At 34.8% G+C, this 23733-nt stretch overlaps 1 protein-coding gene across 5 annotated transcripts in view; it reads right to left on the bottom strand.

Annotated features, from left to right (window-relative positions):
* The window catches only part of Tenm1 (teneurin transmembrane protein 1), an 837569-nt gene that overhangs the window by 572694 nt on the left and 241142 nt on the right, over positions 1-23733 (bottom strand). For all 5 annotated transcript variants that reach the window (XM_087199780.1, XM_087199781.1, XM_087199782.1 and 2 more), the window contains one exon: positions 13223-13502. In XM_087199780.1, the coding sequence (XP_087055906.1) occupies positions 13223-13439 (217 nt within the window). In that variant the 5' untranslated portion in view covers positions 13440-13502. The remainder of the gene's footprint in view (positions 1-13222; positions 13503-23733) is intronic.

Here is a 23733-nt window from a genome sequence, read left to right as displayed (position 1 = left end):
TTGAATACAGATCCCAGTGTGATAGGTTTCACAATGTCCTTATGAAGGTATAATTCTAACAAGGGCTCTCAAGAAGTTTACATTCAAATGTAAATTTTTATCTTATAATACATAAATATACGCAAATAAAAGTTCCAAATAGGTATTTTAGATAATCATATTAGTCCAGTAAAACCACAATTTACAAAATCCACATTATTAGAGAACCTCATTTAATTGGGATAATACCTTTCCATTCACCCCTGGCAGTTGGAATGGAAAGGAAACAGATATCAAAAATATGAAGACACCACTGAGCTTTCAGTCTCTATTTCTACACTGAGGCTTCTCATCATTGGCTTCTGTGTATACAGTTTAGTGTAATGAAGGTGACCACAATAGCATTCTTCTACACACACAGTCTTAATCCAATTCTACATACAAATTCAGCTCTCCAAACTAAAGGAATGGGAAAAAAGCAGACTCGTATATTACCCAAAGCTTTTCACCAATGAATGTCAGGCTAAATCTTAACTCCAAGAAATGATGGACTCACAATTCAGTTGTGTAATTATTTTATCTAAACTTTATTTTTGTTATGATAAAATATCATACAAAAACTATTATGTACGTTTCTCAATACATATACTGAAACTAGAATAAATTTTCTATGAAAAGTGAAAATAAAAGTATATGGCAGCCAGTTGTAGTGGCACATGCCTGTAATCCCAGCAGTCAGGAGGCTGAGGCAGGAGGTTGGCCATGAGTTCAAGGCCAGCATGAAACTATACAGCAAAATCTTGTCTCAAAAAATAGTATGTAGCAACAAAAGTGGCCAAAATTCAGAAGTCAGACTCTCTGATTTATCGAATGCTCTGTGCTATATATCTAATAAATTTATTTGTTGACTTAAATATTTATTGAACACCTTTGATGTACCAAATATTATTCCAAGCTTCCAAGCTCTAAAGTAATTCCCAAAGAATTGTGGTAGAAAGATGACATAAACAGCCCACCTTCACCTCTAAGTCAAATTGATCAAATATGTTCTATGGTCCATTGGCAAGATTCACTGGTCCTGTCAATCAAAATGTGGATTGCAAAGAACACACTGATTGATGATACCGACTATGTGTTACACTCAAAATGCTACAGAAATCAGCTTTCTTGCCATCTATCCAAAACGTAGTCTGAGAGAAACCTCCAAGAAACACAAAGGTGCCAACCACTAACACTTGTCAAGCATACCTAGGGTTTACAGCACTTCAGATGAGAAACTACAGGCGCAATAGGAGGCATAAGTAGTCATGTATGAATTTTAGATGCTGTCCATATAGCTTCTGTTCTGTTTTGTCTCCCTGTTATTATATACAAGTATGCCTTGCTTACAAAAAATAGTCAACAAAAACAATCAGAGTTCAATTCCATTACAAATTGATTCACCTCATTGTCACATAGTAATAAATATATGACTGAAACATCTGCACATATACATATAAAATATACAATGAAGGTGTGCATTTCTGGTGACCATTCCATTAATCAAAGCCACAGATTACATTTTTTTCAATTAGTGAAGATGATTTGGGATCATATTTACTGTTTAATTTGAGACACATTAGCATTCAGTCTGGTTGTATCTCAATGTGATAATGTTTTAAGTGTTCTTGAAACTCTAGACTTGAAACACTAATGAGAAGACAGAATTGGACTTTAGTAGTGAAGCATTGTAAATGTATCAGTTGAAGCTTGAGAAATGAATCTTAACACAAACCTTCAAATTCGATGAAAGGCTTGAGGGTGTCCTTCTTCATTTTTTGCTTTTGAGCTCATTTTAACTGCTTTTTTCCAAGACATAAAAGACACAAAGGGCCATTTGCTCAACTAGACTCAAAAGAAGAAAGGGACAAGAAAAAAAGAGAATAGATGGGAAAAATGGAAAGAAAGGTTTTGTAAATAAGGAGGGGAAGAGTGAAGAGAAGGGGAGGGAATGGACAAAAAAGAAGCAAGGTATATCATGCACAGGTACAAATTCCCTATGATGAATGCTATCATTATGTGTATCTAAAATGTACCAATAAAAAGAAAAAAAATAAACATTTCATATGTTACAGGAATGATTGCTACCAAAAATAGCATGGCCTATGATTAAGTTTGTATGATGGGATAGCAGAAATCTCAGTTTTGGTATAAAGGCTTCAAATTAGAATATTTCCAAGGTACCAGGGAATTCAAGATTTATATTCTGTCACCTCTAGACCCTCTCAGAATTATAATGAGAAAGAAAAGTGCTGAAAATAAATAAAACTTATTTGTATATTTGCCAGGTCTGCATCACAGATGACCAAGAAAGCAGAATAACAGTTTTCTGACAGGATGATTTCCTGACAGGATATGTTGGCATATTTCATAGTTATGCCTTTGCAGATATTTAAAACTACTTTTGATTGGTCAAATATCATGGTGCAGTTTGAAAGACCAATTCTAAATCTTCCTCAAATCATTATAATAAAAAAGAATCCGCATGTAATAAAGATATAATCTTAACCAACTGTATGAACTAAAATCCTTCAAGATGCTGCAGACGTTCTTTATTGTCTATTGAACCAAAGCTCTATATTTTCACTTCACTTTTTAGGTTTAGCAATTGCTTCCTTCTATATTTCACCAGTCTCCCTTTTCATCATTCTTCTATTGCCTCTGTATTTCAGCCATGTGATCTATTGTGTTTGTCATTCAAATTATCTGATTTAACCTTGTCTCTTTGTTTTTGTGTAAACTATATAACAAATGGGCCCCAAAGTGTAGAAAAGAACCCTCCCTCACTCTCTGTTTCCCAGAGACAAATATTCCCTTTGATCCTGTCTTGGAGCTGAAGCAAATCAAATGGAGAAACCAAATTATGTACTCCAAAATAGATAGTTGCTTCACTTCCTAGGGGATAGTCATCTATGAGACATTTAGCCACAGAACCAGTCTCTGCCTTTGCAAATTACGTACATCTTCACAAGAAATATACAATTCCACTCAGTAAAGTTGTTTAAGAAGAGAATACCAAATTCATTCCTCATGCTATGGTGTAGTTTTCAATCTAGATTCAGGAAGAAGTATTAAATGGTTGAACATAACACTAAGCAAAGTGGGCTCAGAATAGTGCAGAGGTAATAGTTACTTTCAAGTAGAGCAAAAAACTACATTGCTTCAGAAGCATTGAGGTAAAAGAATTGAGAATCTAACCTAACTCTTCCTGGCTGCAGAAATATGTTATGTGCATGTATGATACTGCCAAAATGAAGCCCATTAATCTGTATAGGCAAGAAAATAGCGAAAAAAATAAAAATTAAATTAAAAAAAGAATGTCCATCAAGAAGAGACTTGATGATCTGAAGTAAAAACACAGTTCTGTAATATGTCTACAATTAGCTGTTATTATACATTGTTTCATATACTTAGCTTAAGGATCCACGTGGAAAATTAATTCAATCAAATTTTGTCCTACTTGGTGACTCTTACCATTTGCTGATATATTGATATCTAGGAGGTGATGGATTTTATTTAGCTACCTATACTCCTGACTGACTGGTACAAAGGAAAAGGGAAGTTTTGCAGTGTACCACTGTAAATAACACTCTTGTATTTTTCTACTTATCTGGATCCTTTCCCTACTCAAAAACTGAGTTGCAAACATAGCTGTACAATATCTATTTTTGTAATTATTAGGATAACCTGAAAATATTTGTATGTATAAATATTTACATAAGGCAATACAATCTCCCTTGTTAGAAACAAAATCCGTACCATCTTAGTTTTGCACTGGGTGAAACCTTCCTAGTTCATGATGATAGTACGATATGAAGACAGCATAATGCCAATGTAAGGTAAAACTGGAGGCAGAATTCACATTACTTGGTAGCCTCAAAACCCCACAGTACTTTAGCTTCTCCTTTCAGTGCTAAAACTTGAAAGATTTGTGTTATATTCACTATTACATTCACAAAGTATCTTAACACATGGCCCATGGATGTAGAACACCTTCAAGGGCATCCTGAAACTCATGAAATGCATAGCAAATATTGTGTGTATGAATTTTCTTTTCTAAAAAGACACAGAGCATGGATTAGATTCTTGAAGCATTTAGTAACCCCTGCCTCCACAATGTGAAGAACTATACTCTAGGCATTAGGAGAGACCTTGGAAGATATTACATGAGTGGCATGATCCAGTTTGTATTTTAGAAAGATCACTGGTTACAACATAAAAGTGAGTATTTAAAAGAAAATTTAACACTTACAGTATGTATCGTATCTACCCTTAAATCAGTTACACAGAAAAGCACTTCAAAAGTATAGGATTTCCAACTTCAGTTTGGAAAACATTTTTCCGAATGAGAATGTCTATTTAAAGTCTATAGGCCGGGGATTTAGCTCAGCAGTTCCACTGCCTGCCTCGCAAGCACAAGGACCTGAGTTCAATCCCCAGTACCAAATAAAAAATAAATAAATAAATAAATAAATAAATAAATAAATAAAATAAAGCCTATACATACTGTGGACATCATCTACTAGCGATGTATCTAAGAGTCTAGGGAAAAGAATATAGGATTTAGTCAGAGATCCATGGTTATCCTACACAAATCTGATATGAACTCAAACTGTATTATTCTAAAAAAGGAGAAATAAATATAAATTTAAGTATTTGAACACAATCTTAATTCAATATCTCAGAAAAGAAATAATAAAATTAAAATTGGGGCCATAATGATTTTTCCTCCAATGTCAAATTCCAATAAGGAATAAAGAAAAACTATTGTATATGCAAAGTCACTAGCAGAGGACCTAAAACCAATGATCAGTAATGTTTCTTTTGATTAATGCTCCCACATCTCCATCTCCAGTCTAGCTTCACCTGGGCTCCAGATGTGCATGTAGAACCCCCTGTTTTCATAGTCTAAAACCTCTCTCACTATTCCATCTGAAATTCTTGACTCAGTCTACACATTTAGCAGATAATCTTGCCTCTGCTTCATCCAAGGAAACTGAGAACATTATTAATTCACCACCCTATTTTGGAATTTACTTCCTGTCTCAGAGAATGCAGTAAATGTTCCACTTTCAAAATCTTTCCTTCCACCTGAGATCCTGAAGCAGCCTTCAATAGTGCCCTTGCCCAGTAATAATATGCACTTGCATTTACTCTTCAAATCCTTCTGATTTGGTGTATTTCTCTAACATTACTGAAACTGCTTATTTTACAGCAGTGGATCTCAGTCTCAGATACATATTGGAATTCCTTGAGGTGGTTTATTTAAATGCTTGGGATCCCACACATGGAAATTCTGATATAATTGGTTTTAGAAGCAGTCATGGTGCTGGAATTTGTAAACTTTCCAGGTGATTTTAATATCCAGTGAAAATGGACAAACTCTGATTGAAAGTCAGCAGTGATCTGCTAAGCTGCCTCTTTTCCTGTGTCTTTTCAATTTGCATTCTACTTGTTCATTCTGAAGCATTTGAAAATATTAGTTTAACATTTCCTTGCTGGAAAATCTCCTATATTGGCTAATGGGATACTCTTTTATTTTGACTTTCCTCTGACATTTCAAGACCACTTATTTTCTTCTGCCCATCGCCTTAAATCCAGGTGTTCTCAGGGTCATATACTTAGCTCTATTTCTGACTGTACATATTTTCATGGGATGATATGACCTACACCAACAACTTCAAAAACCCGTTAGTTATATCTCTGTGAAAGTTACAGTAGAATTTTGATAGTGATTGCACGGAGTCTGTAGTTCACTTTGGGCCATATAGACATTTTATTAGATGACCCCAAACATATAAACAGACACAGTGACAACATTTCCTTAAACTTGAAATCTAAATTTAGAGCTACTTGTACATAAAAGTCATAGCAGTGCCCATGAATGTCAAACTTCTGAGATCTCAATTCCAGTTTATCATATAATACAGTATCTCTGTGGCTTACTTTATTAATTTTAACTTGTGAAATGGGCATAATAATTACCTCAGCTTCAGAGCATTGTTGAGAAGACTGAAAAATACAATGCATCTAAAGTATGCTGCTCAATGCCTGTTGCTTAATAAACTTTACGTATTTTTCTCATAATCATTGTCATCATTCTCTAAGCAGAGTGCATGGTTCTAGCTTTTAGACTCCCATAGTATGTACTTTACACATACTACTATTATGACACCAATTACATTGCATCACTATTGCTGATATATATTTGCTTTTCCAACTTTACTTCAAATTCCTTGAGGGCTAAGATTGCTTCTTATTCATGTATGTGCCTTCAAAGTTTGACACAGAATTTGACACAGATGGGAAAACCATTTACTGGAAATAGGTTTCATCTTTCACCAACTCTAATTCATTGAAGACACCTGCATGAAGGCTGTACTGAAGAGGATGAAAGGATCCAGCTAGCCTCAATGGGCCAGAACACCATGATTACTTAGGGATATCTGTATGTCGGGACAGGTAAAGGTAAAAGTCACACAAATGTCATAAACATTCCATTCCAGTTTTAAATGATATACAGATTTTTTTTTTTTTGGTACTGGGGATCGAACTTGGGACCTTGTGCTTGCGAGGCAGGTGGCAGAAACATTGAGCTAAATCCCTGGCCCTACAAATAAATTTTATTGACTAAGTTTTTATGAACAAATATTGGTTGAAAGACATGAGTAAATTGGAATCATTACTAAATAATTTGGTTAATTTTCTCCTATACTCAAAGTTCTTTCGGGGAAGATATAGATTGTTGTGCTAGACACTTGGGGCAACTACAAGCATAACATACTCACAGCAGAAAATTCATTACATATGATTAAATGCTGTTGAAATTTTCATTTTATATGTCTTGCTACATTATATTACACCTGCCATCTGTGATCCTTATCACATAAATACAGATCCTGAGATTGAGAATTCTTTCAAGATTTTTTTAGGAGCTCTTATCCAAACCATCTAGATATAAGCAAACAATGGTTTAAGCTACAGATAAATGCTTGAAATCAGGACAGAGAAATTTGCTTTTCAAATTTAGGCTTCTGTCCACTCCTTGAATTCACAAGTGGCAACGTTGCTTAAACAGCTTCTGCTGTGAGATGAAGTGGCCCATTAACCTGGGTGAAGGAGGGGAAAAATAATGGTCACGAGGGTGCATTTATTCCAAGATGAACTTCATCCACCTAGAGTAGTACCTGAGACCCAGCTGACACTAAATAAATGTTGATACATAAGTGAACAAATTAACAAATGGATGGATGGATTGGTGATGTTTAAATGGGTGATAAACTGCTTCCACGTAATCTCAGTAAATACAAATCGGCAGTTTTATGTTTTTCCACCAGATGGCGATAATGTGAGACACAGGTTTAGGTTACACAGTGATTGTAAAGAGGAAAACAATCAACTAAACAAAAAATAGTATTAAAAGGAGAAAAAAACACAAAAGTTAAGGATAAGAAGAGGGCAATGAATTTTTTTTGTCAGCTGTACTGTGTTAGGAATCCACGATCTTGTGTAAACTGTAACAGGTTCTCATCATAGCGCCTTTTTATGCATGGGTGACTTTTCATTCATCATCACAATAAAATGGTTACATTAAAATAATCTTATCTATATAAAATTACAGGTGAGTCCTCAGAGCTAAATTATTATCTTTGGCTTATATATTCATATATTTATACTTTCAATTGTTTTATACTAATTTCTTAGTAAATGTGTGCTCCCCTTGGAAGTGAGGTTACTGGGAAAAACTGCTAGCCTGAATACCTCCAAGAAATCTACCAGTGCTGTTCAGCTTGCCAAAAATTATATGAAACAAGCCTTCTTAGAGCTCTTTCATCCTGTTAGTAAAGAATTGCAAGTAATATTAGATTGGTGTTTGTCTTCTCATTCAAAGGCTTTTGGAAGATAAAAAAAAATCAGCTTTAGAATTCAGCACTCCACATGTGTGTGGGTGTGAAGGGAGCTGCTTTCTTGGCAAATAAAGATAAGAATATGAACATACTCTCATATGGAATCATGTGGCAAATAAAGATAAGAATATGAACATACTCTCATATGGAATCATGTATTTCCTCAAGTACTTCCTTGAAACTAGCCCAGAGTTGGATGATAAGTTAACTTCCTGAAAAATCCATAAACAGACTCAGAAATACTTGAAAATTATATAGGGTACCATTTACCCTATTCTCTGATAATGAGAACAGAAAAGAGTTTAATCTCCTTGTAAACCCTTGGTCACTGGAACATAAGGAGGCAGGTACGATTATTGTGGAAGGAAATGAAGAGACATTAACATTTTTTGGAGTTCTTAAATATTTTTACCCTATCATAACCTCCTGATGTAGGTAAGCGAGGTAGTATAGTATAGGAACATGGGAACACTGGAGATGCAGACATAATTCCCAATCCCAGATCTCAGTACTTAGCCATGGGATCTCTGGCAAGTTTTTGTAAATCTCAGTTACCTCACCTGAAATTGAGAATAACACTTCACACTCCATAAAGTGTTTATAGAGCAAATGTGAAGCAGCACATCTAGCAGAGTTCTAGAAGAGAGAAGGTAAAATTCAACTTTGATGTTGATATGATGTGGATGACAAAGATAATGATGAAGTCAATTTTGCAGAAAGACATCCAGGATTTTACCTATCACAGTAGTAGGCACTTAATCAATGTTAAGTTAGCTTTCTTCCTTCTTAATCTAAATCAATGATTTTCTGAGAACATAAAATGCATATGCATTTAAACCACCATACTGTATATGAGAAATACATACAATTTTACTGTTAAATTAAAAAATAAAAACTAAAAATGAATTAGGCTTAGATTTAGCTGGGTGCATGTGAGATTCAACCACCACCACATATTTTTGAAAGTTAATGTTTTCTCCAACTTATAGAGAGTAATACAGAAAATAAAACAAGAAGTTGGACCCATTGTTCTGCCTAACATAGTATAATTCATTTCTCCCCCCACCCAAAGGGTATCTATTTTCCCTCCTAGTTGTCTCTACAGACTAGGGAGGAGCTGTCTGATAAGATACTGAGTTTCTCAATTTTCAGATCCTGTATACTTTAGTTTATGTAAGTCAGTGCACTGAAAGATGTTGCTGGGTAAAAGTTTAAATAGGTTTAGAATGCGTTTATGTCAGTTCATGGATAATAGATTCATGTTTTTGTCCTTGACCTTTTCTAGTCTCATGCTACACACTTTCCCTCAGTAATCTCAGCCATCCCTAGCCATCTTTAATACAATGCCAAGCTCAAATCAGTTTATATCCACAGCCCAGATCTGTCCTGAACCCTAGACATCCATTTTGAACTCCCTGAGAGAACATTCATCTGGATGATACACCAGCATCTTAAATTCAACCTGTCCAGAAAGAAACCCAACTTCTTTCCTTCCAAATATACTCCTATCTGTTCCTTCTCTTAGTGAATGGATCATGGTCTTCCCAGTTTGCCAGACTTGAATCTTTAGAATCATCGTTGACTCTGTTACCTCTTATTACCTCAACCAGCAATCAATTACCAAGTCATATCATTTTGACTGCACTATTATCTCTTCATGTCTGTTTACTTCCTCAGCTATAGTTTAATCCCATCCCATTACCAGTCTTAGCTTTGGTCTAATTCAGTAGTCTCATAGATTTTCTCTGTGCATGCAGTTATTCCTAACTGCAAACAATCTTCTACATTGCTTTCAGTGTTTTTACAATTCTCCTGTATACTTACCATGCTAAAAACTATAATTCATGATGAAATTCTCCAACAATTGTATCTCTAAAGTAAAAAAAAAAAACACCCCAAATTTGGCATTAAAAAATACTTCATGATCTATCTTTCAACAGACTTTTTCTAAATATATTAAATGTCACACTATTCCAGATCTTTTTCATAACTTTCAAGTTTCCACCCGCTAATCTACCTTCTCGGAATGCCCTCTTGGTAAATGCTTATTCAAATTTTCAGACCTAGATCAAATATTGGCTTTGTATGGATACAGGGTCCAGTGAAGAAGTTAGATATTTTATCGTGGTTACTTCCACAATGATTTAACAGTACAGAGGTTTCCTGTTTTCCACAAGCAATGTATTCCAAGACCCCCAGTAGATGCCTAAAATCTGACTATGGTGTAGGTAGCATATAACATGTGAATACACTGGACAAAGGGATGATTCATGCCCTGTGTAAGACACAGAAAGATGGTGTGAGATTTCACTGGGCTACTCAGAATAGCATGCCATTTAAAACACACGTTTATTTCTAGACTTTTCTTCTACATTTTTTGAATCTCAGTTCACTATGGGTAACTGAAATTGTAGAAAGGGGGAACTGTTACAAAAGAACTTACTATATTTTATTGCAATGATTTGTCTGAATATTGATTTTTCTCCTTCATATAAGAGCTTCCTACAGGCAGTAATTTTCATCATCAGCATAGAACTCAAGATCTGACATATATTAAATACTAAATAAAGGCTATTGCTTAAAAATAGTTTCTTGAAAGTAAATTATGATAGCATCATAGAAGACAAACACCACTCACTTCAAATTCTTTTGATTTACTGCACAGAGAAAAAAAATCTGTGGCTGTCTAACTCTTTATAAGAATTGCATGAAAATTGTTTATATTTTTGGAACTGTCATCAGAATAGTAAACTCACAGAATATTAGGTCAACCACTCTATACCCCTAACCTACAACCCACGACATACAATTATGACTTCATTTTCACTAAGGAAAAATCTACAGAGAAATATTTTCAATATTTCACTACACATTTCTTAAGGTATAACAGAGCCCGGAAATTCCCATAGGATAACATTTACCAATTGTCAGGTAGATAGAAGAAGAAAATTATTTTAGCATAAACATTTGATATCTTTACCTGAAAAAATAAGCAAAATTAAAATGAATTACTTGAAGAACAAGATACAAAACATCTACCAATTATGTTCAAAGATGAAAACAAATAATACAGTTAATATTATAAGCATTTAGTGTATATTTAAATGTTAGTATGGATATTTTAAATTTTGGATTAATTTAAGATTTTCTAAATGAAAATTACAGCACTAATTAGAATATAGTAATTTTCTTTTGTAATAATTTGATATGACAATATTTAAAGAGCAGTTATCTATATTTGATAAGCACTTGTATTCCACTGATAGCACCTATTTCCTTAAATAAAACAATAATAGAGCCTATACTACCTGCAAATTTTATATAAAAACAGAGATCAATTTTTAAAAACCCACAATCAGACATGAGAGGACATGCCTATAATTCCAGCACTTGAGGCTGAGGCAGGAGGATTGCAAGTTTAAGAACAGATTGCACAACCTGGCAACTTACCATAGAAACATGGTGAGACCCTGCCTTAATATTTAAAATTAGAAATAGGAAGTATCTGGGACTATAGCTCAGTTTTAAGACCCTGAGTTCAACCCCTAGTACTGAGAGACAAGGAAAGAATGAAAGAAAGCAAAAAAAAGAAAGAAAGAAAGATTGATTTTTATATTCATTGAGTATACAATATAAGAGTATAAACAATCATAATATGAGGTAAAAATGAGTACAAATAAAATGTTCTCCTAGTTCATGGAGGAAGAGATCACCAACACTATGAGATAGTGATGGTGAAGGGAGTAATGGTGCAACACAGCTTCAGTGGCAAAGACACTTGTAAATTAGGCCTTGGAAAAAGGTTGGGCAATGCATAAAGGGAGAGAGCAGAGAAGGACATTCCAAGAAATAATTTATGGCTAGAGATGTAGCTCAGTGATACAGCATTGGCTCAGCATGCATTACACCCTGGCTTCAATCTCTAGTACCACAAACACAAAATTCTACCTTTGCCAAGAAAGAGATAACAACACATTAAGGAGATTAAAGAGGGATGGAGTGAGATACAGGCAGACCAGTCAGGAAACACAAAACTGCCTGGGTGAGATATAATGACTGTAATGATTATAAGAATGGAGAGAAGATGGATTTGAGAGGTGTAGAGATTAATTCTACTGGGTGAGGCAACTCATGAGATACAGAATGTACATGTGGCTGACTGGGAGAATAGGGGCATTTATAGATGTCTGGCAATGGAAAGAGGACTGGGATTGAGGATGTTAAGGTGATTACTTCTATTTTAGAAATATTGATTTAAAGTGTTCAGTGTGTCACTCATTTGGAAATGTTCAGCAGGTAACTAAAAACTTAGGGCAAGAGTAAAGGAAGTAGGTTTGGTTTGAAAGTAAATATTTGGGAGTCACCTAAAGACATGCTATTATTGAAAGCATCTAAGTAGAAGAAATTATAGAGAAATGGTATCCCATTCAAACTTGAACAGGCATTAGAATCCCCTGGAAGGCTTGTTAAACCATAAATCGCTGGGTCCCACCCTCAGGATTTCTGACTCAATAGGTCTGGGATAGGGCCTGGTGATTTGCATCTTTAAGAAGTTCCCAGGTTATGCTGATGCTGGTAGGGGAGGGTCCACACTTTGAGAACCACTGATTGAGTAAAACTATATTTAAAACATCTTAGCATGACTTATTCATAACAAACAATGGGTGCCAATGTCAGTATCTATTTTCCTATGAAGATAAAATAGTGTCTAACACTGCTCATCTGTCAATTGAAAAAAAAAATCACATTTTTATTTGCCTGTTTTATTTATTTCTTAGAAACTGTCCTGTCAATCCATAATTGCAAAGCCAAGGCCGCCCAAAGAATATGCTCCAAAATATGACTGTGGTAAATAAAGAACACCAAAAAAGTATTTCCATTCAATCCATGCTGCACAAAATCTCCATATTGTGATGACAGATTTTCTGGAACTTTGATTGGTAGCTTTTTCAGCAACCAAATAGTTATTTGAGACTTTTTTCCTATATAGGAAATGGCTTGAAAAGCACTTAGCTGTTAACTTTTCATCTTACTATAAATGATTTATCCTTCAGTCTATAAATGGCTATTTGTAGGATTAGACGAATTTTGAATGCTTTGGTAAGAGGATTGTTGCATCTAAATTTATATATAATCCATAAAAAGCACGTGTAACCTTCAACATTAGCTGGGTTAGCATATGAAACAAACTCATTGAGCATATGTAAGCAGTGGAAATTATTAACCAGTTAACATCAGCACTTAAGTATTCCCTAATGAGAAATTATACCAGTTATAAAAATACAATAAAAACATACCTTGAGTAGATTTCTCTACTTCTTTCCTCTTTCTACTCTGGCTATTGTAATTCATTCTCAGCTCTTGGTTATACTCATGCAGAGTTTCCCTCGAGTTGTATGACTGTCTTGGTTTTCTTCCATCCTCACTCTCATCAGAAGAACTGGTATACACTAGATCCATTTCATGCTTGACTTTTGACAGAGGCTGGTAAGGTTTGCAGTCTGTCTGCTCCATCTCTGATTAAGCAAGATCAGTTTCATGAAACAAGGATGAGGAAGTCTTTTAATGAAAGCAATCCTGGGAGAGAGAGAGGGAAAAAAAAAAACCACAAGCCTTCTTAGATTTGTCTTTTTGCAAGGAAAAGCATCTGGCAGATTCACAATTGGTCCTGATAATGCTATCAAAGGAGTGAAGCAAAAGACAAACTAGATGACATGAAGCTAGCCGGAGGCAATAATAACACCCTGTGTTACATGCATATATTGTCAAGCACTTAGGATTAAACTGGAGGTTGTAGCATCAGAAAACACTCAAAGTAAAACACAATCTTCAAAATATTTGTGTCATAATGCAAATAAAGAACAATATTGCTTTACTGCGTGTGTGTTTTTAATGGTAAAGTCAGTGATTAGATTAAAAAGCATTATTGGATTTGAAAGTGACCAGGAGAATAAATATTAACCCAGCACAACCCACACTTGAAATGAAAACTGGTGAGAGAACACATTCAGAAAGAACACATTCTTGCCTCTGGTTTAATATTACATTTAAGAAAGGGGCTCTGAGGAAGGCAAGGATTCTGAGAAAGGCAGCTACCAGAGCTCATGAAATAAAGTGTCCTTTAGGGGAACAGAGCTCTTTGAGTTCATATTGTGGCTTTTGAGCCTCAGGCCTGCAGACCATTTTTAATGAGTTAGGTAGTGGTAAAGTTTTGTTCTTCATAGTACTAAGAGGACGTAAACAACACTTCTGGTTACTATACCAGTATAAGAACAGCAGGATCTAAATCCAATTCATAGCAATATGAAACTTCATGATAAATCACTGAAAAAAAACCCTTTCCCCACAAAATGCTGAGCTAGGAGCCGCTAAAGTTCTCAGGCCCAGTAGAGGCATTAGCAGAGAAGTTTGAGAACATCAAGTGCCATCTGACATGTCAAAAATCCTCTCTAAATTTAAAAGCCCTGTCAAAATATTCTTATTTTCCTTCTTAACGTGATTTTCTCATCACCTTTTCCATCCACTTCTATCACTTTGCAACCTGGTCCTTTGCTACAATATTAAAAATCCTAGTCTAAAACCAAGTAACTGTGATTCTATTTTGCAGTGAAATTGACTTGCTTATTTTTTCTCTATTCTCCACCAAATGTATTTTCAAAGAAACCTGTAGATATCTAGATACTATACTCTATTGTGGGCAGTATCTCATTCTTTGAAATCCCTATTGCTTTTACGGCAAGCACACAGAAAATAGAAATCACTCAGTAAAGTTTTATGGATTGGCTCATATGTATTAAATGCTACATCCTGCTTTGTAGTGTGCACAATGTATTACAAGTTGAGGTCTTATTTCCCTAACCAAACCTTAAGATTCTTGAAGGTGAAATTTTGCATCTTATACATTTTTATATTTCCTATACTACTTAGCATTATGTTAGGCATACACATAATAAAAACTATTTAACTCCTACACTTATAAATGTCATAAAATGTCTGTGGAGATAACTAGCTTTTTTGAGTTAATATCAGACAGGATTATACTTAGAGAGAAGGCAGACTCAATATTGTAAATGAACACATGTTAATGATTCAACAACATTCTAATCCAATGCCATCTCATGGCTTTATATATTGTCTCTATACTGACAACTTCTCCATTGTGTCTCTGCTATGAGGCATAGGTTTGAACATTCAACTGCTTATTCAGTGTCTCTATTTAGGTATCTAAAAGGTATCTCAAAATTAATATGTTCAAACTGAGCTCATGGTTTCTACCCCTTCCCAATCTTGCTCCTTTCACAGTCTTCTCTCTCAGGAAATGACCCCTCTGCTCTCCTTACTCAGGCCAAAGAAGATGAAATCATCTTTGACCCCTGGATTTCACATACTACATAGGATCCATCAGTAATTCCTATTAGTGCTACCTTTGAAATGAATCCAGAACCCAAACACATCTCTCCAGTTTCTCACTACTACATTGCTTTAAACTACCCTTTCCCAAATGGATTATTATGACATTTCCTACTTGATCTACTGCATATGCCATTGTCCCTGATAGCACATTCTTCACTCTGAAGCCAGAACAAAAGTTTTAAAATACAAGTCATTCACGGATCTCCCTTTCTCAGAAGCAGTGATGATGTCCTATATCCTCAAAATAAAGGCTAAATACTTAACAATGATCTGTAAGGGACCCACTCTAACTACTAAAGACTCACATCCTGACATTTCTCCCTAGCTCATGCCATTCTCTCTTTTTTTTAATTAGGTATACTAACCTTGCCATTCTTTTTTTTTTAATTAATTTTATTGGTACACTTTAAATATACATAACGATCACATTCACCAAAGGAAGTTTGTACCTGTACGTAATATAGCTTGATTCCTCTTTTTCTCCCATTCCCCTTCCCTCCTTTCACCCCCCCCTTATTTACAAAAGCTTTGTTTCCATTTTTTCCTTCTTTTATCAATTTTTTTCCTTTTCCTTCCTCCCTGTTCCACAGTTTCCCTTTTCCTTTGAACAGTTTCTTCCAAATCCATATTATCTATTATACATTCTGATCCTTATTTACATTTTCAGTTTCTCACACTAAAGAGACAATGTGATATTTACACATATGTGTTCAATTTATTTCGCTTAAGAGTATAGTCTCAAGTTGCAACCATTTACCTAGAAATGTCTCAAGTTTATCTTTCTTTATGGCTGAGTAGTACTCCATTGTATAAAAAAACCCACATCTTTTTATCCATTCATTGATTGATGGGCATTTGTATTGTTTCCAAGATTTAGCTATTACAAACTGTGTTGCTATAAACATGGATGCACATATATCATTGTGGTATGATGATTTTAATTCTTTTGGGAAGATACCCACGAGGAGGATAGCTGGGTCAAATGGGACCTCTAATCCTAATATTTTGAGGACTCTCCACACTGAATTCTACAGTGGTTGTACCAGGCTGCACTCCCAACAACAGTGGAGAAGGGTTCCTTTTTCCCCAGAGCCTCATCATTTGTTGTTGGTTGACGTCTTTTTTGGGGGGGGGGCGGGGTACTGGGGATTGAACTCCAGACCTTGGACTTGCCAGGCAGGCGGCAGAGCCAATGAGCTAAATCCCTGGCTCTGTTGATTTCTTGATAATACCCATTCCTTCTGGAGTGAGATGGAATCTCAGTGTTGTTTTAATTTATATCCCTTGGATGACCAGTGATGCTGAACAGGTTTTCATATATTTGTTTGCCGTTCCTACTTCTTCACCTGAGAAATGTCTATTGATTTCAGATGCCCATTTTTGGACTGGGTCTTTAAATTGGGGGGGGGTCTGATTTTTGTCAATTCTTTGTACATTCTAGATATTAGTCTTTTATCTGAGGGGCTACTGGCCAAAATTTTTTCCCACTCTGCGGGTTGCCTCTTCACGCTGCTGGCGGTTTCTTTTGCACTGTACAATTTTTTTAATAAGATGAGATCCCAGTTGCTTACTCTTTGCACTATTTTCCATGCAGTTTGGGTTTTGTTCATGAAGTTGTGTCCTATTCCTATGTCCTCAAGAGACCCCAAGCTGGCTGCCCTTCACTTTGGCTGTACCCAGTTTCTACTTTTCTACTTAAATTCTCTCAGTCTGCTGACCAACTGGCAGCAGTCCGCCCTGTTACCTAGCCATTCTTGAAAACACTCAGACATGTTCCTGTCTCAAGGACTTTGCAAGATCCCGTTGAAAAACCTCCAAAAATGGTACTGCTCACCCTCCTTCCTGTCTTTTCAAGAATTTGTCACAGAATGACACACTATGCAGTTTACTTATTTGTCTCATGACTGCCATCTATCTTTCTCCACTAAAATGTAAGCTCTATGGTGGTAAGCATTATATATGCTATTCATTGCTAAATACCTCCAAATAAGCACAATAGCCGGCATATAGTAGACACTTGTTCAATATGTTTCGATTAAAGGGATAAACAATTACCACTCTTAAGAAGGTCTAGAGATAATAAGGAAATGAATAAACCATAATTTCTGTTTCCAAGAAACTCACAGCCTAATTCAAGCAAGGTATAAATAAATCTAGTAAAAGTAGAATGAAAAGATTTTTTTTTTTTTTTGGTAAATAAAGCAGTGGTTGAGCATGAAAAGGGAATGTTTTGGGAAAAGGCTGTACTTGATTTAGCTTATTTGTTCATGACCAACACTGTCACAGCAACCACTGAAATTCCATTGAACACCTACATTATTAAGCAAATATACATTCCTTTTCAGATTCCCATGGCAGGTTTTTCAGAAGATAGGTGGTCGTCTGCAATTTAGGCCTTGACTTTTCCATAATCATGCACATTGAGAACTGTACAAACAGGGATGCATTTAGATTCGACTTTGATCCAGAAAATTAGACTTCAATATAATTCATCTAACTTCATTTTAATGAACATACACAGTTCTTTGTTCATTGAAGAATGAGAGTTTAGCAAGTTAAGGGTTGGGAGCCATTCCCACATAAGGCCATTGGCAATAAAAATATCAATGAAAGACTTTATGATGAAAAAGAACTCCAAAATATTTTCTGTTACATAGATTAAAAGTATTTTATCTTCTAATTACATTTTCCAATTTGTTATTTTCTCTTTTAAGACTTTGATTTACAGTGATCAGGATTATGACCAGAGTGATGCTCAGAATGGCCAGAATAATGCTCTGCTAGCTTCAGTGAAGTATGAATCTACATTTATCATAGCATGATGCAAGCCTTACAAGTTAAATATAAAAGTTAAAAACTTTTAAAAATGTGTAATATCACATTTAATAACAATAATTTATCATGTTGAAATTACTCTTATTTTTATGTATGGAAATCTGGATCTTCTCTTTTTCCTTGGTATGTTTATTTGCAACATGTACATTCCAGAGAGAGAGAGAGAATGATTCATGTAGCCATTATGAGCTATGTTCAAAGTCCTAATTGCAGCTTTTTGCAGTCACAAATCATTTAGGAATGTCACACCTGTTCAAGGTTACTGACTGTCCTTGGAAGCAATCTTCCTTTAAACCACACAACTGGTAAAAGGTCTCTGACTCCTCCACTACAACATTTTGTCTTAAAATTTATGTCAGCAGACATAGGTGACGAGGGAAACATCCCAGATCTCTTTTAGCACATAAAATAGAGGTACACACAACTCAGTGTGCCTAGTACTTTGAGAGTATGTAACTGTGATATTTTCAAAGCATCTAGAAGCAATGTGTAAACTCACTAGGAAATAGTTTATTTTTTGAAAATAAAAAGTAAAATAAATTAATAAAAGATTAGCATTTTAAATTGAATAACATTCTAAAGCACAATAATGTGGAAAAGATGTTTTCCCACATACTCCTTGGAAAGAGAAACTCATAATTGCGTAAATGACTTTCTCATTCAGTGTCCAACATGTCATCTTGGAAGTCCAATGTTAAGTAAATGTTTTAGACATTATGATGATATGGTCAAATCACAGAAAAACGTTCTGTACATGTAATACTGTTTCCATCAAAATAATTTTAATTTCTCTATTCTTTAGATAAGAATAGAGAAATTCTAAAACAAAGCCAATGCATATGTACAGCACATGCCGTAATGAAACAAATTGAGAAAGAAGTCAGTGATCTTTGCTACTGCAGCAGGTCCATTCAGATAGTTTACATGGTATAAATTCAAATGTCACAACCCATTGTTTGGCTTTGTGCCTTTGACTCTCTACTGGCTGATAAAATAAACTCTACCTGATTTCAGAAGAGACCAATAGAGATTTATGTTCATTTATTTAGTCATCCTAAGGCTAAAGGGAGACAATATGGTATATGGGAATCATTGGCCGTAGAAAGACAGAATTTTCCCGGTGAAGAGAATAGCAGCACAGCAGTCACTAACCCATATGGCAGTTAGCAAGTTGCAAGCACAGTCATAGTACTTTTCATACACTGACTCCTTTAATTCTTATAGCACCCTATGTGGTAAGTACTATTTTTAATCCTCATTTTATAGAGAAAACCATGGGGCAGAGTAGGTAAGTGACTTCGCAAGGTCACACAAGTAGTAAGCTGCAGAGCTAACATTTCAATTTCTACCACCTGTCTGCTAAAGCCACACTCCTAACCACTATTGTGCATTGTCTTTCAGAAGAACATTTACCAGAGCAACCTTAGGTAAATAACCTCCCTTTTCTCAGAGCTGGAAATCCAGAATAAAGAGACTGAATGATCTCAGATCTCTTCTTGTTCTGAAATTGAGAAGTTTAGACTGATTTGTCAAAAAATTGACAGGCATATTCAAAGCTTTGTTTACTTTATTTGCCATCCTTTCTTATTTCCCCTCCCTTTCCTTCTTCCCTACAACTCTTCCTCTTCCTCTCCTCCTCCTCTTATTCTTCTCCTCTTCCTCTTCTCCCTCTCCTTCTCCTCCTACTTTCTTCTCTTCCTCTTCTTCTCTTCCTTCTGCTCCTCCTTATATTGTTTTGTTTTGTTTTGCTTTTAAGCCATAGCTTCTCTTTGTAGCTCAGGCTGGCCTTGAACTCACTATGTAGCCCAGGCAGGCTGCCAACTCACAGGGATGTCCTACCTCAGCCTTCAGAGTGCAAGTGCTGGAATTACAGGCTTGCCCATGTCTGGCTCCTTTTATTTTCTTTCCATGTCTCATTCTTAATCATGTCTATTGCCCTCTGAAAATGGAAACGTGTTTCTGGTTTGCCCTCAACCCAGACAGAGTGGGCCTACTTGCTGTAGCGGCTTGTAAGTTGGAGCTTTCACCAAAAAGTTTTACTCTACTTCAGAACAAAAAGGATACATTGAACACTGCTTAAGGAGAGCAAGCCTTCACAGAACAGCACATAGAGCAAATGAGCCCACACAGTGCTTAGGGAAGAGTTAGCAAAGCGGGGAAGTACTTTTTGGAAATATTACAATATTTTTTCCTCAGTAAAAGCCTCTTACATTAAAGGAGATAGACTTACTCAGAAAACACTGGATCTAGGAAGCTCTTAGAAGGAAAGTAAAATTCTGATTGATTTTTCTTTTGCCTTTCTTTGCTCTTCTTAGGAGGAAATACTTAACAAGCAGTTAACTGCTCTGTGGCAGAGTGGGGATGGGGGGTGGCCATAAATGTAATACAAGAAAAGGTCCTAAAGGGTAGGGGAAGTGGGAGCGGAAAGGGAAAGGAAAAATTATGAGAAAAGGAAAAAATGGAAAAAAAAAGTCTTGGTAAATAGGGAAGGGTGGAGGGGGTGAAGTGACCACAGGGAATGGGGAAAAAATAAGAACCAAGATAAATCATGTACAGTTACAAGCACCCAGTGATAATTGTAAAAGTATTGTATACCTAAAATGTATCGATAAAAGAATTTAAGCAAAAAAAAAAGTAACACAATAACTTGATTCTTCACAAATTTTAAGAGCTCTTTCCCATAACCTTTGCCAGCCTGTTAGAGTGACTGCTGTCATTCTGGTGCATTTCCTTCTGGTCATAATATACACACAAATTCATTCATGTTGCTTACTTCATGAGATTTTATGTCTGTTTCTACACAGTTTCTACAACCATCATTTTTAGTGGCTATGTAGAGTGAACATACCATAATTTATAAATGCCTTCCCCTTTTGTTGGATATTTACACTTCCTATCTCCTTTTATGAGTATTATAAGTGAAGCCATATAATGATATCATTAACATCTTAAGTACTTTTTATCTCCTTAAGGTACATTACAAGAAATTGAATTAATGAGCTAAAAGTTTTGAATTTTTGTGGCTCTGGGGATTGGAATAATATTCATTTCCATTAGTAATATGTGTGAACACTTGGCTTTCATTGTACTCTTGCCAATTTTGAGTATCAGTTTTAAATATTTATTTAAATATTTAAATAAGTAAACTCATTGGACCTTCTTTAAGTCTAGATTTCTTTGATTATAAGTGAGGCTGAATATTATTCTACATGTTTGCTAGTTTTATTTCTTTTCTTATGAACTGCTATTTATGGACTTTGTATATTACCTACTGGAAAACTTAGTGAGTTTTGAAACTATTAACCTGTATTGGTGCTATACTACAAATAAATTTAACCCTTTATAGAGTTTACTGAAATTTTCATTAATAGTCAGTTCTTTGCCATTTTTATTTTTGTCCTTTGAATGAGCATTAAAGCCAATATATTAGTTCAATTTTATCATGGAATTGGCCAGGTTTTTGCTGTTACATGGATAAACTATAACATTTAAAAAATAAAAGGATAAATAAACCATCATCTTTTAGAATACAGAATGAGAATTTTATGTATTCAACATGGATCTTCTTATCTAGAAAATCACAGTTTTTGAAATACAGTGCTTTTGTGGTATATAGTGTTTTTTACAAAACTTTTATTAGTACATGGTTGAAGTACATAATGATTAATAGATATTTTATTGTGCCAAGAAGGTAACATTCAAAAGTTGAAATTCTGTTTGCTGAATTGGTTCATATGTATGTGTTTAAGTATATTGTTTTATTAGCATTTTTTAAATATCACAAGAAAAGGAATAAAGGGCCTTCATTTTGACACTGATTTTACTCATTTGTAAGAACAGATGTGGCAATACCCTCATGGTGCTTTTGCAGGCTTTTTAGGCCATTTTGAAAGAGAAAAAATGACAGTGGCATAATTCTACAACCAAATAGTGATCACTTCATATCTCTTTCTGTAGCTTCTTGGCTTTTCTTGTTGCTTATATATTTTTGTCTTCATTTTTGTTAGAACTTCAAGAATTTTAGCAGACCTCAATAGTGAATCATGTGGGACAAGTGGAGAGAAGAATTAGTGAATAAAAATGTGAGTGGTGTCACTAAACTCCACAAAGAAACTCTAATATCCTTTTAGGAGACTGAAGACTTACTCTAATTTGTATTCTCCATTGCTGCTAAGGTAATCTTGACCTCAATTCTTCCCCGCAAGTTTGGACACAGTTCTTAAAGACTGGCACTTTATATTACGATTTTGAAGGCTCATTGAGTATTTCATACTATGCAATTAGATAAATGGCAACAGCTTAGTGCATCACAAAATGAGAGCCCAGAATCTCATTGAGGAAGAAATCTATTTTTGTAATTGTGTAAATACCTAGCACATTTCTATCTCTCAGTAATTTGAAAATAATAATATATCTTTGAGTTACAATGACATCTGTCTCAATTACACCATCTCTTTTGGAACTCTAACAACCTCCTAAAGTAATTTCAAATTATCTTTCTCTTATTACTTTCTCAATATCTTTTGTGGTGGATTATGCAGATCATCTAAACACTTAATAGGGGCAACAATCTTCAAGAAAATTGAAGGTAATTCAAATTTATAAAAGCTTTTTTACTCTTTAGAGAAGAACAATAGCTACTTATTTCTGCAAGTAAATAATCACATTCAATTCATTTTTCTTACAATGAAATCCATTGGGGTTTTGTAAATTTCATAGTAATTTTAGCATTAACATACTTATCCAAAATGTAGCATCAAATTTAATATAGTATCTTTGAAAGTAATAGGTTTTAAATATGGTATTATATAACCAGAGATATCACTTTATTCCATAGCTTACAAGTAGCAAGTATTAATCAAAGCTATCTATTGCCATCCATCTTTAGCATTAGTTTAGCAAAACTGCCATTTTATCATCAACCTTCTCAAGTTTCATGTCTAAAAGTTAGATGAGAATTTCGATGTTTACTACTAGAGTTGCATTTTTAATTACGCTAAAGATTAAACTGAAAAGGAGCTAATCAAAGTAACCTAACATATGCTACAAAAATATAGACACTTTAGCAACTTAATTGAAGAGGTAGATACAGGGGTTAATAGTGATTTCCTGGATTTCTATTAAGTGCTTTTGCTCTGTGGGCTAATAAAACCAGGTCAAAGGTGGCAGGCTCATATTAGGAAAATCCCCATATATGAATACCAATACATAAGTTCTAGACTCAGCTTTATGACAAAGTAGTATGCCTCCATTTCATATTTGTAATGTGCTGAAATATCTATGTCATTAATCCAATAAAACTGACTTAGCTGTCATAGATAGCACATAAAAATAATGAAAGTTTAAATGAGCAAGTACCAAAACAAAAACACTGGGATAAATTCAAGTTGTCAGTATTCTTAAATATTATTACTTCTATTAATCATTAATTTTATTCAAAATTATAATTAGTTAATATTAGTTATAGATACTAATAAAAATTTTAAATCAGAATTCCAGGGACAAGAAAAAAGATCCAGGTATTCTTTTAAGCAACTTACATACATGATTAGATTTAATC

The sequence above is a fragment of the Heterocephalus glaber genome, unplaced genomic scaffold (genome assembly GCF_053883595.1).
Source record: "Heterocephalus glaber isolate CG9 unplaced genomic scaffold, H.glaber_assembly_v1.0 deba00001729, whole genome shotgun sequence".
NCBI classification, from domain to species: Eukaryota; Metazoa; Chordata; class Mammalia; order Rodentia; family Bathyergidae; genus Heterocephalus; species Heterocephalus glaber.
The sequence above is the reverse complement of the archived record's forward strand: the minus strand, read 5'-3'. Positions and strand labels throughout refer to the sequence as shown.